This window comes from Tinamus guttatus, unplaced genomic scaffold (assembly GCF_059628265.1).
Source record: "Tinamus guttatus ecotype Peru unplaced genomic scaffold, ASM5962826v1 Tinamus_guttatus_pri_ptg000172l, whole genome shotgun sequence".
Taxonomy (NCBI): Eukaryota; Metazoa; Chordata; class Aves; order Tinamiformes; family Tinamidae; genus Tinamus; species Tinamus guttatus.
Genome location: NW_028288706.1, coordinates 5552601 through 5567278, shown reverse-complemented (window position 1 = coordinate 5567278; position 14678 = coordinate 5552601). Strand labels below are relative to the sequence as shown.

The following is a 14678-nucleotide window of genomic DNA, read 5'->3' as shown; positions in this document are numbered from 1 at the left end:
GAATTGTGAAGATATTTACATCACCTTTGAGTATGATCCTTGTATCAAGACTTTGAAAGACTATGTTGCTGCAGAGAAAATGTTTTTTTTAGCCTATTCACAAATGACATAACGCTGAAGGAGGGGACTGACCAGTCTTTTTCTACAGCCTAGCACTGTTATTATTAGAGATAGTGTCTAGTGTTAGCTAGTGTTAGTGTCCTGTTACCCCTTCTCTGAACGGGTCTCATGTTTTCAACCTTACTGAGACAGGGGATGTTTTCTTTGTTCTTTTTATGAAGCATACTGAGAAAATCCATTTAATAAAAGCATTTCAGAGCTCATTCTGAAGAGCAAGAACTTAATTATACCTGCATAAATAAAATGCTTTGTAGGGAGATCTGCAGCCACCTCCCTGTCTAACACTAGAAAGTGCTGGCTGATGGCTTTATCAAATGGACTATTCTACTGTAGTCAACAGCCCTATGTTTCCAGGCCCCAAAAGCTCCTTTTTCTGTGCATTTATCCTTTTCTTTATGGGTATAACTGGGATGATCTGCTAATGATGAAGAATTTAAGAACTGTGAAAGTTGCTGTGTTGTTCATTATGTGCCAAGTTCCCTTACACAAAGCTGCTGAAGAAATAGATTGAAGAAAAGCTTTGCTGCCAGCTTCTCAAAGGATATGATGTGAGATGCCATTTACCAGCTTTTCTATGCTGCTCCCTGGGACAATTTTATGGTTTGGAGCACAGCAGCAGAACTTGTGGAGATTATTAGGTGCTGGGCCAGCAGAAGAGCTGGAGGGAGGTGGTTTTCTTATCCCTTTGCAAGCCTGGAAGACGAGATGGGGTGAAATTAGTTAGCTTTTCTTGACATAATGTTAATTTAATTAATCCCTATAATTTGTATATTCTTTGACTATGTTCAACAGAAAGCCCTAAGAATCTCTGCTAAAGTTGGAGACTAGGGGCTACATCTCAGTACTGACAGAGCTGTGAACATTATTCGCAATTTTGCCTTTCTTGTTAGATAAATTGTTCTTTTTCTTCCGTATCTTTGGATCTGAAAAGTAGCAGAGGAAATTGTGCTATATGGACATGATGGAAGCAGCGAGATGCCCAAGCTGAAAGTTCTCTCTCTAAGTCATACTTGGAGATAACTTTTCTCTAAAAAGAGCAATTTGGTATAAATGAAATTTGGATACTTCCTCTCAGAGCTTGGAAATCAGTGTTGGAAGTGTATTATTAAGCCTTTTGGATTCAGTTTCTTGAAGAGAAACGTCATTAAAGAAGACTTTAAAATAAAAGCAGATTATGGAAATTACCCTTGGGCAGTACCTAGAAGATACGCTTCTTGACTGGCAAATCTCAGTCTTGCCTTCTGGATATCTGCAAAGCTACCAACATCTCTTGGTGCAAAATTGGCACTCCCTATTGCAATTTTCAATTATAAAATTGCAAGTAAAGTCTGTTTAACTATTTTTGCCTAACATACATTAGTTCATAGAGGATGTAGTTTGGAAAAAAAATGTGGAAGAACAGTTATTTACCTGGAGTAATTTTAACTGATTTCTTTCTCACTATGGCTGTATGAACAGTCCTGCTATCTATTTGGCCTATTTTTATGCATACTCCCATGTTAATTTTAGATTTTGCAAGACTGATCCTGATCACATTCCCCCTTTTCTTCCCACTTCCTGTTTGTCACTGTCCCCCAAAAATCAGGACACAAAGTCCAACTGGCCATTTGGCTGTGGGGAGGTGCTTCCTTTGAGTTTTTAGGACACCTGCCTGTTTTTGCTTTGAGACTAAAACCTCCCCTTCAAATAACAGGGGTTTTGTGGTGAAGACAGAAATTCAGCTGTGTTAGCGGTAAGTTTATATATAGCTTTTTATAAAGAAGCTGAAATGAGATTACTCCACCAGTGCCAGCACTGCATTGGCAAGAACTGATTTAAACACAACTGCTTGTCTTTTGCAGACCGGAGTATCTTGAAGTACACATTTATTCTGAGAAAATCTGGTTACTAAAAAAGCTTTTATCTTAGGCTCACAAGGGGAGGGGGCATGAGAATGTAGTGGAAACTAGCCATTAACCTGTGTTTAATGGTACATGATTGAGAAAATACAGGTTTATCCAGTCCAGCAAGATGGGATCTCCTCAGACTGGTGTCTGAAAAGTGGGGGCGGCTGAGGCGTATGGTTCCAGTTGTGCCGCGGGTTACCTTTCCTTGATTTTCTTTTATGTCCTGTATGTAGAATCATGCCATCTGCAGCCATGGCAGATCCTGTCCTTACTATTTCATGCCTTTTGACATTGAAATGGCTGAATCATTGTTAATTTTTTTAAACAAAATTTTTGTTGGTTTCAGTCACTGATTGATCCTTTTTTCACTTCCTTTTTTCCCTTGTCTCTCTGTGCTTCGCTGGACATGGCCCGTAGGGGAGTTCTCAGGTGTGTATCTCTCCTCCGTTCAGTTTCCTTCATTGTTTTTTTTTCCTTGTCGAGATTGAATGACGTGGTATACACGTGTGATACTCCCCTGCTCTTGTCCACCCACGGTTGGCTTTGCAGACTTGGTCCCACCTTTGCCTTGCTTGGTTGCCTTGCCCTGGTGGGTCCCCAGGCAGTGGGATGTGGCTGCTTTGTGCTCACATGCTGCTGCATTTTGATAAGCCTTTTTATTTTTTTTATTTTTTGTGGCTTTCTGCTGGTTTGCTCCACTGTATTATACTGACCTGACACACAGGGTCTTGGGAAAACCCTGATGTGTCTCTCTTTCTATGGGTGGAAAGTTTCTTTTTGTCAGGACTGGAATCGTATATTGAGAAGAGCTCAGGAAGGTACAGAAATCAAAATTAGGTTTTCCATTTTCCTCCAACTGAACACAGTTTTGAGGACTCCCTCTGCTTGCCTGTTGCCATTGTAGGTCAATTAATGCATACTGGCCCTCTTCTGGAGCAGCTGTTGTAAAATTAAAGTGTTTTCTTGATAAATTAGAGAATGGCAGAGCATCTGCTTTTGCTGAAGCCTTGTCTTCTGGGCAGAACTCTGAGGTGATCTATCTCTATCATCTCTTATTTTTGCGAAAGAGCTGCACTGTGCTAGAGCCATGCTCAACCATCAAGGCTCTGCACATGCAGCTTTCACATTTCCATAAAACATTTGGGGCCTAATGCAACTTCTGGTGAAGTTGAGGGGATCTCTTTTGATTTCAGTGCAAGTTGGATTAGTTCTTCTCTGTAATAAAGGCAGGTGACTCTAACAGATGCAGTGTGTTAGAAGACATGGCATAACAGCTGTGAGCCAATGGAGGTAGCGATGAGCTCCCTCGTGTGTCTCTGCCTGCAGGCTAGGGAGGACTCCGTGCCTCTTGGTGCTGGGTTTGTAAGTTAAAAGAAGGGATTATATTGACCTTTCTTTTAGCATAAACTGTGTTTTCCTTTAAGCCACCTTGTCACAGTCCTCTCTCAAAAAACCTCCCATGAAGTTTAGTCTGGGATTTGACCAAGTTAGAAAATGGATTTGGGTCTCCCCAAATAACAGCTTTGTTATTTTTCCTCTCACCCTATTATTTTTCTCTCCCTCTTGTCTTTCCCTTGCCATATTCATAATGTCTGTTCAGTACCTTTGTTGTGGGGGTGGCGAGCCCAAACGATGAAGGTGGAAGAAAAATATGAGCTCAAGTTGAGCTTGTTCTGAGATCTCAGGTGTAAATCCCTGCTAGACTGGGCTGAAGCAGAACAGGGTGTAGATGAGCTCCTGCTGAGCATCACGGCATATGCTGGCAGCACACGCACACATCCTCGCACACGCTGACGAGCTGCACTGTTTGCTGTTTACAGATCGGTACTTAATGGCTGCTTTTTTCTCTTCCTTTCTCCCCCTTTGTCCCCATCTCTTTCTGTTCCCTTTCTCGTATGGGATGGCTCTCATAGTACGGGATGATTTCTTTGGTAAGGCGAAGGCCTTTTTTTTTTTTTTTTTTTTTTTAAACCATTTTTTTCTAAATTTATTCTGTTCACCTTCCATCTCTCCATATGTGTGTCATCACCTCAGTTGATTTTATTTGTGATGGTGTCACCTTTCCAAGAAGCAGGAAGCTTGTTTATACCCATATCACTTGCTTGGGGATTTTCTTATGTTTTTTTGATGTAGTTGATTATCCACTTTGATGCTTCAAACACTCTGCCTGGATATGGGAGATGCACAGTGTAGGATAGCTCTGTAAGATATGGCTGTGTCCAGACCTGTCTTCCCTCCACTCCCAACCACAAAGAAGTGAAGGGTTCTTAGAGTCACTCCAAGTTCTTGCTTCCAGAGGCAGAGGTAGGATTTGGCCATTACAGCCTGCATGAAGTTATCTTTTAATATTTGCTGCATTGCTCCGTGATGGCTCAGTCCATTTCAACACTATAAGACTTAACCCTTCATGCTGCTCCTGGTTAGAGCATCCGGCCATGACTGTGTTACACGCAAATAAGATAGAAGCTGTTGTCAGGATACTGATGGCTTTTGAACTTCATGGGTTTTAAGCCTGAGCAGATAGCTCGCCCACCTCACCAGAGTTCTTTTCTGTCCTAGAGATAAACCCAGGCAGTGTTAGCTAACTTGAGAATGAGAATGGAAGACGAATTAGTCTCCCTCTTCAAAAGACAAAACAAACGACATAACGAAAACAAAAAAAAAAACAGAGAAGAACACCTCCTCTTGTCCCTCAGCACCTGGAATTTATTTGTGCTGTTTTAGTGTTTTAATGGATAAATATTGACTTGGACATTCATAGAATCAGTAAAAGGGAATAAGAATATTGTTTAATGAACAGATATCTTTATCCTATGACCTCTTTGTTCAAACAATGGCACATCCAAAAAAAAAAAAAAAAAAAAAAAAAAGAAAGGTATAGCTCCTTCACCTTCCCACTACACAAATAAAGTTCTAGTTTATACAGTTGTCAGTGTCTCCCACTTCTTCGCTATTTGCAGTATTCTTTGACACAGCATCAAAGAACATGTTTCCTGAAACATCAAAGTGATTAATTATCTCTACTGATTTTTAAAATGTTATTTGAAAATGCTGCTTCTTATTCATCCTTGCTGGGAATTCGCTTTTGCCATCATAAATTCATCCCATCTTGCTGTGGGAAGAGGATCTGTATGTTGGAGTGTTGTGATGTGCTCACAGTTCTTGTATGCTATCATGTTTCTCTAACTTCCGTTTACTTCAAGTTTATGTTTTTTTTAATTTTATTTTACTGCAAAAAAAATCAGTGAAAAATTGATGGTAAAAAAAAAAAAGTTCTTTGCTGTAAAGGAAGAGAGAGTTCAGGAGGATAGAAGAATTTCAGCACAAACTGTGATGGTTGTGAGATGACTTTGTGCTCTGGGACCTGTGTTGAGGATGAGCTGCAGCTCAGCACTGTTCCTGAAAGGGAGAGGGCTCTTTGCCTTCAGTTCTCAGGTGGCCTCTGTTCCCTGTTGTAAAGTAGAGGCTCATTCTGGGATTCAGCAGGTCCCCGCAAGCTGGAAAAAGTCCAGTTGTGCTTTTGGTTTCTAAATTTCTTTGAGTCTGGTTTTAAGAAATTCAACCTTCACACTTAGACCCAGATTTTTCTAAGCGCTCGCAACGCTGATGTGCATATTGCAGTCGTCATGTTTGTGCGCGAGGGGAAGTGCCGTGCACCTGATGTGGGCATTCGGAGTGCGGGCTGAGGCTCCAGATTCATTTAAGCAGCTGTGAGAAAGCTGTCAAAGGCCAATAGCAGAGATGCACAATCTGAAGACCTGGTTGAAAGGCAGATAATGGGAAGCCTTTCATTTATACAAAACTGGTACAACAACCATGATCACAGATCTGTACTGAGAAACGGGAAATTTGGCTTATACTAAGTGAGAATTCAAAACACAGTTGTGCAAATGTGGCCAGCAATTTGGACAGTGTTCTGCTCTGCTCTGTGAAGAACCCATGAACTCCCAGCTTCTTCCTTTGAGTAATGATAGAGGATGGCTGTAGTAGCTCATGTCTGAACTGGGAGTCATTGACTTAACTTCCCCTCAGCATTAGTGAAAACTTCACCAATATTAGTGAAGTTTTCTCTTCATCCCCCTGAAGGGAGTCTGTGAAATCTTGGGGAAGTGGCTAGGCCTGCATTTGTGCTCTTTAGAGTAAGAACACGTGGGTGGCTTTGCTTGTGCTGCATGGTCTTCCAGCAACAAGCACCCCACTCTCCACAGCAGAAGGCAGGAGTGTAGGGAGGCCTGACAGAAGTGCCTTTTCTTCCTCAAGTGAGAGTCAGTCAATGCTTCACAAGCTCCCATGTTTCTAGGAGAATAGATGAAAACTGCCTGGCCTTTCTTTACAGGAATGGGCAAAGAAGTGGGGAATCTGCTGCTGGAGAACTCACAGCTACTGGAGACCAAGTAAGAAACTGCTGCATGCTGTCAATTGCCTGTCTAGTTATAAATGAACCATCATCTTGAGGATGGTCTTGGCCAAAACTCCTGCCTCAGTGGGGCTTGCTTGTTTGAATAATGCTTGTTCTTTGAATTATAGAAGAGGAATTCCTCTTCTGAGTGGCTTTCCTGTTTCTTTTCTGCAGTCGCATGGGTGAAGTCTCCACACATGTGCTGATAGGGTCTGATCCCACCTAAAATCAATGGCAAGCATTTCATTAACGTCTGTGGGAGTCTAGCTGTGGGCTTAAATGACTGTGAAGATATTGCAGTTTATAAGCTTTTACCTGCAGAGTTCTCTATTTGAAAAAAAAAAATCTTAAAAATGACACAATCAAAGCCTTTCCAAAGATGTAATAGTTGATAAAGGAGGCCCAGACAATGTAATAGGCGTATTCTTTGGGGAAGGCTGGTAAACCAGACAGTAAAAGAAGCTAAGCAGCCATGGAAAGGAAGGCTAAGAACTCCCAGGGTTCAGAATTGATGAACTGACTGTAATAGGAATCTGCTGATTTTAAAGATGTTAAGATATTTCAGAACTGATTGGAGAAGCATATGTATATATATATGTGTATGTATATCACAAAAATGCCAATAAGTACAGATAACCAAAATTTTAAAATGTGTCTCAAATCTTAGTTCAGGCTCTATTAAAAATAGGAGTAAACTTCAGCAGGTTTACTTTATACCTGTTATTTGCTAGTGGCCTGCTATCTTCTTATGGAGTATCTGATGTTGGTCTGTCAGTCAGGATACAGGACTGGGCAAACCTCACTCTGACCATTATGGTGATCTTATGGTCATTCTGCAGCTCCTCATTGACAAAATCAACTTTTCCATGAGTTCTAGCTAAACCAAATTATTTTAATAAACTCATTTCAAATCCCCTTTTAGGGTCTGTTACTTGACTTTCAGGTCTCTGTTAATGAACAGCTGCTGGTTATAGGCGTTTTTGCTTATTGTTCCTTTCACATCTTTAAGAAATGCTTTGAACGTTGTGAAGAATGATTTGATTGCTAAGGTGGACCAGCTATCAGGAGAGCAAGAAGTGCTGAAGGGAGAGCTGGAGGCAACAAAACAGGCCAAAGCCAAAATGGAAATCAGAGTCAAGGAGCTGGAGGAAGAGCTGAAAAGGTGAGTGATTCGCACTGCTCCAGGGAGTTGGGAGAACCTGAGTGGAAATCTCGCTGCTCCATTAGTTTAATTCCTTGTGTCTCGGAGTTGAGTGCTGAGCTTCAAACTATCTCACAGAGAGTTTCAAAAGCAGGTGGTAGGTGGCCAGGATGTATGTGTATTTATTTGTTAATGTTGTCTTAGTTTGAGGTGAGCTATTGAACTTTAAAAACCTGCAGAACTTCCCCTTGCCATACATTAGCATCCCTTAGCAGCGATTGCAAATCCAGTCTCCCTGGAGTGAACCTTTCAGAAAATTGTAATTAAAAAGAAATAGGGAGATTACTAAAAGAATAATTTTTGAGGAAACTATCAAGATCTTGATCCTTGCAGCAGCCAGGATAGTTCTAAAAGGGATGAATGCGCATTCTTTTAATGAAAGAGCCAATACAGATTTCTGCAAACAGTATTTAAATGTCAATATTATTAATTATTCTTTTGTTCAAGGTAAGAGTGAGGAGGAGAACAGGAGAGATTTTAGAGCCCTATGTGGGTAGTGTTTGAAGGGATCCCACTTCTTATTTTCTGCTCAAACTACAGAAATTTAAGGTTGAATGCCCAGCAAAGCCTGTGATCATATCACATCCATAAAGCTAAAATTGCCCAGTAGGGCTCAGAGCTACATAATCGTATGTTGACTGGCTCTACACTGTAGTATGAAATCTTGAATGGGAGAGCAGTGCTTAATTTGCAGCTGGAATCTTCCAGGATACCTGTTATTCTCTAATTTGAACAGAGCATCACCAGGAATGACACAGACTAGTTTCTTGTCATTGTTGAAAATGCCTGAAATGAAAAGAGTCTCACAGGCAGCAGACATACAGAAGCAATTTTCTGAAATATCTTTTTCAGTGTCTCATCTTGTAGTAATGTAGTAGGGACCCAGGCTTTTAACTGGCTGGTGTACCTTTTTAAGAGACAAGGAGTGAGATTTTTTTTTCCACAATGCCTTTGCTGTCAATAAAAAATACTTGTGATTTAAATGGGAATGGAGCTTAGTATGTTTTTAAAAGAAATACTGAAAAATACTGTAAATATTTTGTTAACATATATTTGGTGTGCTGTTCCTCACTGTTAGCGCATATAGTCCTTCATATTTGAGGATTTTTCACTGCTTTGAAAAGAGAAGCAGTCCAGGAGAAGAAATTAAGCCAGGATTTTGGCTGCTCAGCAGTCAATTTAATTAAGATGTAGCTGAACATAGATGGTGGCTGTGAGGTAGATAGTGACCAGTATTTTTGAGCCTAGCTCCCGTTTAAAATCTTCCAAAGAAATGGGCTAATGTCCCATGTGGAAGAAACAAAATAGAGAAGCTTCTCATTATTTGGAGGTACATCTCATGGTTTGAGAATGTTGCCCTGTAATGCCTCTAGATCTTTTGGTAGATGATCCTCCTCCTGCAAACACCTCATTCGCAGCAGTGTAGGTCACTGTATCCCTTGCTGGTTTGATGCATTTCTTTCTGTTTCCTAGAGTGAAATCTGAAGCGATTGTTGCCCGACGAGAACCCAAAGAGGAGGTGGAGGATGTAAGCAGCTATCTCTGTACAGAATTGGTATATTACATTACTAAAATGCCTGCGGGGAAAGGGGGTTTATGTACTTATTCTGTATTACTCTGTGTATATGAGTCTTCAGGTGGAGACTGTTCAGCCTTTGTTAAGATGAAGCCAGAGCAGGTCAGCTGCAGATTATCTTGATGTTTGGCAATAGCCAAATGATAGGAGATTACCCCTACCTATGTCTTTCAAACCATGGTTTGGCCAAAATAGATGTGTAATACCGCGAGGATACAATGTAAGAAGTGGTTTCTGCCAAATGGTGCTAGACCAGTAACCTGCCCAGCACCTTCCCTTTTTATGTGGTTTTCCCCACTTTTGAATTACAGATAGCCTAATGTGCAGTTGGGATTCGCATAGAGTCTTAGAATATTCAGGCTTCTCAAAATTGTCTTGTAGTGACTATGAACCTCTAAGTTGTGAGAATATCATGCAGTAACTGGGGTTATAGCAGGGGGAGCTTAGTCTGCTGGATTTAGATAGAAAGGAAGATGTGCAAGTTGTTTTTGTGAGCTGCAGAAGAGAACTGGCTCATCTTGAGTTGAGCTGACCGACTGTCTGTAAAAGATGAAAAGGATGGTCTTAAATTCCTTTTCATTTACATACTTCCTGTTTTGGCTGGTCATACAGGTTTATTCTAAGTCTGGGAGCCTGAAGAGGAGGTTGCCTAGTTTGTGCTGTTGCAGCTCAGCCAGACTGAGTTTGGATTTCCTCTATCTAGAATCAAACTCAGTGCCACTTCTTAGTAATGAGTTTCCCAAATCCTTAGGATTTCTTTTTAGGCAGGTATTTTCCCCAGCTTATTCCGGTAGCTCTCAAAAGATGGGTATAGAATGTCATTCCTGTTTCTTCCCAACACAAAGCCATGTATCTTCCTTAAAAGACCATGTTATGTCCCCACCCTGGGAACCTAGAGTTGTAGAAATGCAAGGCAGTAGTGTAGGAATGGCCTTGGGAACAGAGAGATTGCAAGGAATTGGGAAATAGAAGCTAGCTGTTCTGTCCTTTCTTAACAACCTTCAGGACATCGTATCTGAAAGCTCCCTGTATGACAAAGAGATTATTAAAATCCCATAGTGATCCTTGGATGCAGAAGGGCTCCTGAGTACTAATTTTTGTGTGAGTCTTGCAGTTCCGGAGTCATGTTTCTGGGCTTGCAGGTGGCCACACAAATATTGGAACTGTAGATTTTTCAGGGCTGAATTATTAAAAAGTTTGCTCATATGTGACACTAACTAGTGTCTCTGAACTTGTTGAGCTGGCAGCTTGGGCCTAGTGAACTGTAAAGAGTGTTTCATTTTGCCCTTAGAAATATTTTTTACAAAACTATTACTTATTGACCACTATCAGAACACTTCCTCTGTATATGTGAACATTTGGGGCTGTAGCACCAGTTAGCAAGGGAAATAACTGAAACTGGGAATTTCAAACGTGTGCTTTTATCCATGCTGCACAGTGGTTAGAGGGAAGCAGCCCTCAGCCATATTCTGAGAATGAGCAGGTGAGTTATGTCACACCAGGTAAAGAGGAGAAGGACTTTCTTTAGTTTTCTGTGCCCTGCAGCTTTATCTGCTTAGTGTGTACTAACAGACTGACTCCATCCTACTCCTGCCGAGGTGACACATAGCATTGTGTTGCTCCCTGCCACTTGTGATTAGATTTGGTACAAAATCTGTTAAATAAGACTGTGGTTTCCAAACTTACTGGACCAATGGACCACTATCAACTCCAAATTCCTTGTAGGCCACCAAAACACCTTATTGATGATAATCTCTGGATAAAGTTTTCAATGCAGAGGTGTTGCTCTATTTTACATGAGTTTGCTGAACATCAAGAGGTCCATGGGTCACAGTTTGAAGATCACTGGTCTAGAATTAGCACCTCACGTGGGGAAGGTAGGGGGTAGTTAAACAGAACAGGAAGAGAACTAACAAATATGTCTCTCTGCTGACTTCCCCAGTACTAACATCAATCCCCTTACATTTTTTTGTTGGCTGAAGCAGTGCTCCTCCCCTCTACAGGACAACATTCCCATAGCTCAGCGTCGCCGCTTCACACGTGTGGAAATGGCCCGGGTTCTGATGGAACGCAATCAATACAAAGAGAGGTTGATGGAGCTCCAGGAGGCTGTAAGGTGGACAGAGATGATCAGGTAAGGCTGGGTGAACAATCCCATTTAGGACAGAACCTGGCCATGTTAAGCCTTGTGGTTGGTGAAGCCCTTATGAAGATACTGGTTTGAGAAATGCTGTAAGTTTTTCTGAACTTGTAGAGGCTCCTCTTGTGATACACAATTCTTTCACTCTTATTCCTGAACCTGAGTTCCAAATCAAGACTAGAGTTGCCATAGTAACTTGAAGAGCCTGAACAGTTGTTTATCTTGTTTTTTTGTGTGCTAGTTAGGCTAGGAGAAATTGTACTGGGGAGGATTGCTTTTAATTAGTGAATTCTGGGGTTTGTGATTACCAGGGGGTCATTCTGGTACTGATAACATTAAGGGGCCTTGATAAAACTTGGAATTGAACAAACGTATTTGCACTTAATATGAAAGTTGAAGGAAAAGCCTGCTAGATGTGCTCCCGTTGAAGAAGACTATATGTCACTTCCTCTGCTGTGTTTTGAAATGTTGTTAAATTTAATTTGGGGTTTTGATATAACTTGCTTGATGGAAATGGCATGCTGGTTGGCATGAATTTGGGTAGAAAATACTGAAATTAACTTGTGTCTGCTGTGTTTGTCCTTAGAGCGTCCCGTGAGCACCCATCCGTCCAGGAGAAAAAGAAGTCCACTATTTGGCAATTGTGAGTCCTTTGGTGGTTTGTTTAAGATTAAGAAAAGGGAAAGTGTTTCCATTTCTATCTTACACATCAACTTCCTCTGGTGTTAACGCTAAAAGCGTTCTTAGCTGAACCCTTTGACTACATGGGCTTCCTTTGTTGTTTAGTTAAAATCAGCTCTGAACATTCATAGCAATTTGGTTTTACAAACTCAGAAAGATTACAATCTGAGAACAAATACCTGAAATGGAAAAATGTGTATAATAAATGAAGTAGGGCAGTTCTCAAGAAGGGCTTAAAGTCCCTGATTTTGTTCCTCTGGCTTCCCCTCCTATGAATCTGTGTTGGATTATCTCCCTTTTCTCTTATTTGTTACCTTTTCCTGTCTCTAGCTTCAGCCGTCTGTTCAGCTCGTCTTCAAGTCCCCCACCAGCAAAGAGGACCTACCCATCGGTGAACATCCACTACAAGTCTCCAACAACGGCAGGATTCAGCCAGCGTCGCAGTCACACCATGTGCCAGATCTCCTCCGGCAGCCGCACTCTTGAATTCTTCCCCGAAGAGTGAGTCGTGTGCTAAGTGCAAAGCCAGATCCCCCAGCAGTTATGCCAAATAGCTGCTGACTTTTTTTACATGAGCTGTTTTCCAGTGGGGAAAAAAAAAAGTAGTCCAAGTAGTGTTAATAAGTTTCTGACTCTAGTGTTTATCTTTTTGATTTTTCACTCAGCATTTGCCACACAGATGAGCTCAGCAAACTGGCAGTAACTTTGTGTTCCCAAGCATGTGATTGCCATTGCTTCCACAGGCTTTCTAGGCCATTATGATTCATGTCAGCAGGGACCACAGTAGGCCTCAGAGTTGGCCTCAACCTGAGTTTGGCTCTTGTGTGTGAGGGGGTGAAGAAGGGTTTTGTGGTAGAGTATGACAGTAGCATTGAGATAGAGGAGAAAATATCCAGGTCTGTTGACAAAGAATTTTGGTAAAAATAAAGGTTTTCTCTACAGTGTGTTTAAGTTTAATGCTAAATATGAAGAAAAAGAGCTTACTGCTACTGCAGAGTCCTCTGCCTTTTATACCTCTGATAAAAGTGAAAAAGCTATTTTCTGCTTTACTGGACTTTAGAATGTGTCATGGCATTTTACCGTTATGAAGTGTTACTGTTTAGTTTGTGCTGTTTTTGTGAAAGGACTTTGGAGAATGTGGTGGTAAAGTTTGTAGGAAAGGCAGTGGAATGGCTGGAGAGGTTTACTTTTGAGAGTGAATTTATATTTTATAGATACTCACTGTGCAGTTCAATTCTAGTTACAATTTCAGAGTTATCATGTGGCGTCTGAGTGCTTTCCAATAGCGCATTAAATAATGTAACCAACCACCATTAGAAGCTGTTTGTTCTCTCATCCTCTCCCCGGGAGAGGAAGCATGTGCAAGGAACTGTTTTGTTTTAGTGAGGGATTGTTTTTTTGTTTTAAGTAGGTATGTCCATATATATATTTATATGTGGAGGGGAGTTGTTTTGGCTTGGGTTTTTGCTGATGTTGTTTGTACTGTGGATCTGTGGTATTTTAAAAACCTATTGAGGGCTGGAACTGACAGCACACATCCTTTGTTTATAGTAAAACGTATCCTAAGAGCTCACAAATTGATCCTCTTAGATTTGCCAGTGCAAAGCTGGAGTAATTCTGTTGAAAGCAGTACAATTTGTGCATATTTCCCTAGTCAGCAGAAGAAATCTTAAAATGGACAGAAAAATAAACAGTTGACTAATAAAAAAGGGAAGAAGTCTGAATGCTTTCTTGATGGAGACATTAGATCAGTCAACTTGAAACAGCTTGTTAAGCAAAAATTGGTATGATCTTATAGAAGGTTGATTCCGTGTTTCTGAAGGGTTCTTAGAATACAGAAATGGAGATGACAGTTGTCCAGGTAACAGGGAATTAGAGGTTAGGGTTGCTTAGGTACACTACTTAAGGTGTCTCTGTTTATTGTTTTGTTCTATTTTTTCCCTGTCTCTGATTTCCTACATCTCCTTTCTGCTTGTGCAAGGATGGATTTGTTTTGCTTTGTGTTCTTTGACTTCTTGTCCATTTTTTCTTCTCCCTGTTGTGGCCACGCATCCTGGACCTCTTGCCTCTGATTCTGAACACAGTTGGAGAAATAACACTGTGGCTTCTCTCCTCAGTGACTGTACCTCCTCAGCACGTCGCGAGCAGAAGCGGGAGCAGTACCGCCAGGTCCGGGAGCACGTGAGGAATGATGATGGGCGACTGCAAGCCTGTGGCTGGAGTCTCCCTGCCAAGTACAAGCAGGTAGGGACCACTCCCCTGAGAGGCTGAGGGAAGAGAATGTGTCATCCTATTTATAGTGACATCAGGGAAGATCTAATTCTGTAGCCTTAGTTGCTAAATATTCCACTTAGAAGTATAATATTCATGTTTTATCTGTATGATAATTGTAGACAGAGATTAAATATATCCTTTTTGTATCTGCACCAAAGTCTATAGAGAGGACATTCTTTTACATGAATGGTGCTGAAAGAACCTAGCCTAAAACAGAGTTAACTCTCTTCATCCAGAGCCCAGTACCTGTTTTTATTTCTTGTGTTATTCTATCTGGACTTGCACATTGGATATTTTACCTGTGCTATGAGAACACTTCCAATCATTTAGAATTATAAAAACAAAAAACCCTCTATGATGAGCGAGACGTTCTTTCAGGTAGGCTGATCCCATCCCTTTAC

At 41.1% G+C, this 14678-nt stretch overlaps 1 protein-coding gene across 30 annotated transcripts in view; it reads left to right on the top strand.

The window, feature by feature from the left end:
* MAPK8IP3 (mitogen-activated protein kinase 8 interacting protein 3) overlaps positions 1-14678 on the top strand; it is a 63992-nt gene that overhangs the window by 37132 nt on the left and 12182 nt on the right. For 10 of the 30 annotated variants that reach the window (XM_088523175.1, XM_088523159.1, XM_088523174.1 and 7 more), the window contains 9 exons: positions 2424-2435; positions 3920-3937; positions 6343-6400; positions 7415-7567; positions 9080-9161; positions 11165-11316; positions 11909-11965; positions 12334-12504; positions 14121-14247. In XM_088523175.1, the coding sequence (XP_088379301.1) occupies positions 2424-2435; positions 3920-3937; positions 6343-6400; positions 7415-7567; positions 9080-9161; positions 11165-11316; positions 11909-11965; positions 12334-12504; positions 14121-14247 (830 nt within the window). The remainder of the gene's footprint in view (positions 1-2423; positions 2436-3919; positions 3938-6342; positions 6401-7414; positions 7568-9079; positions 9162-11164; positions 11317-11908; positions 11966-12333; positions 12505-14120; positions 14248-14678) is intronic. The other 20 variants (XM_088523177.1, XM_088523165.1, XM_088523176.1 and 17 more) reach the window with 12 other exon arrangements.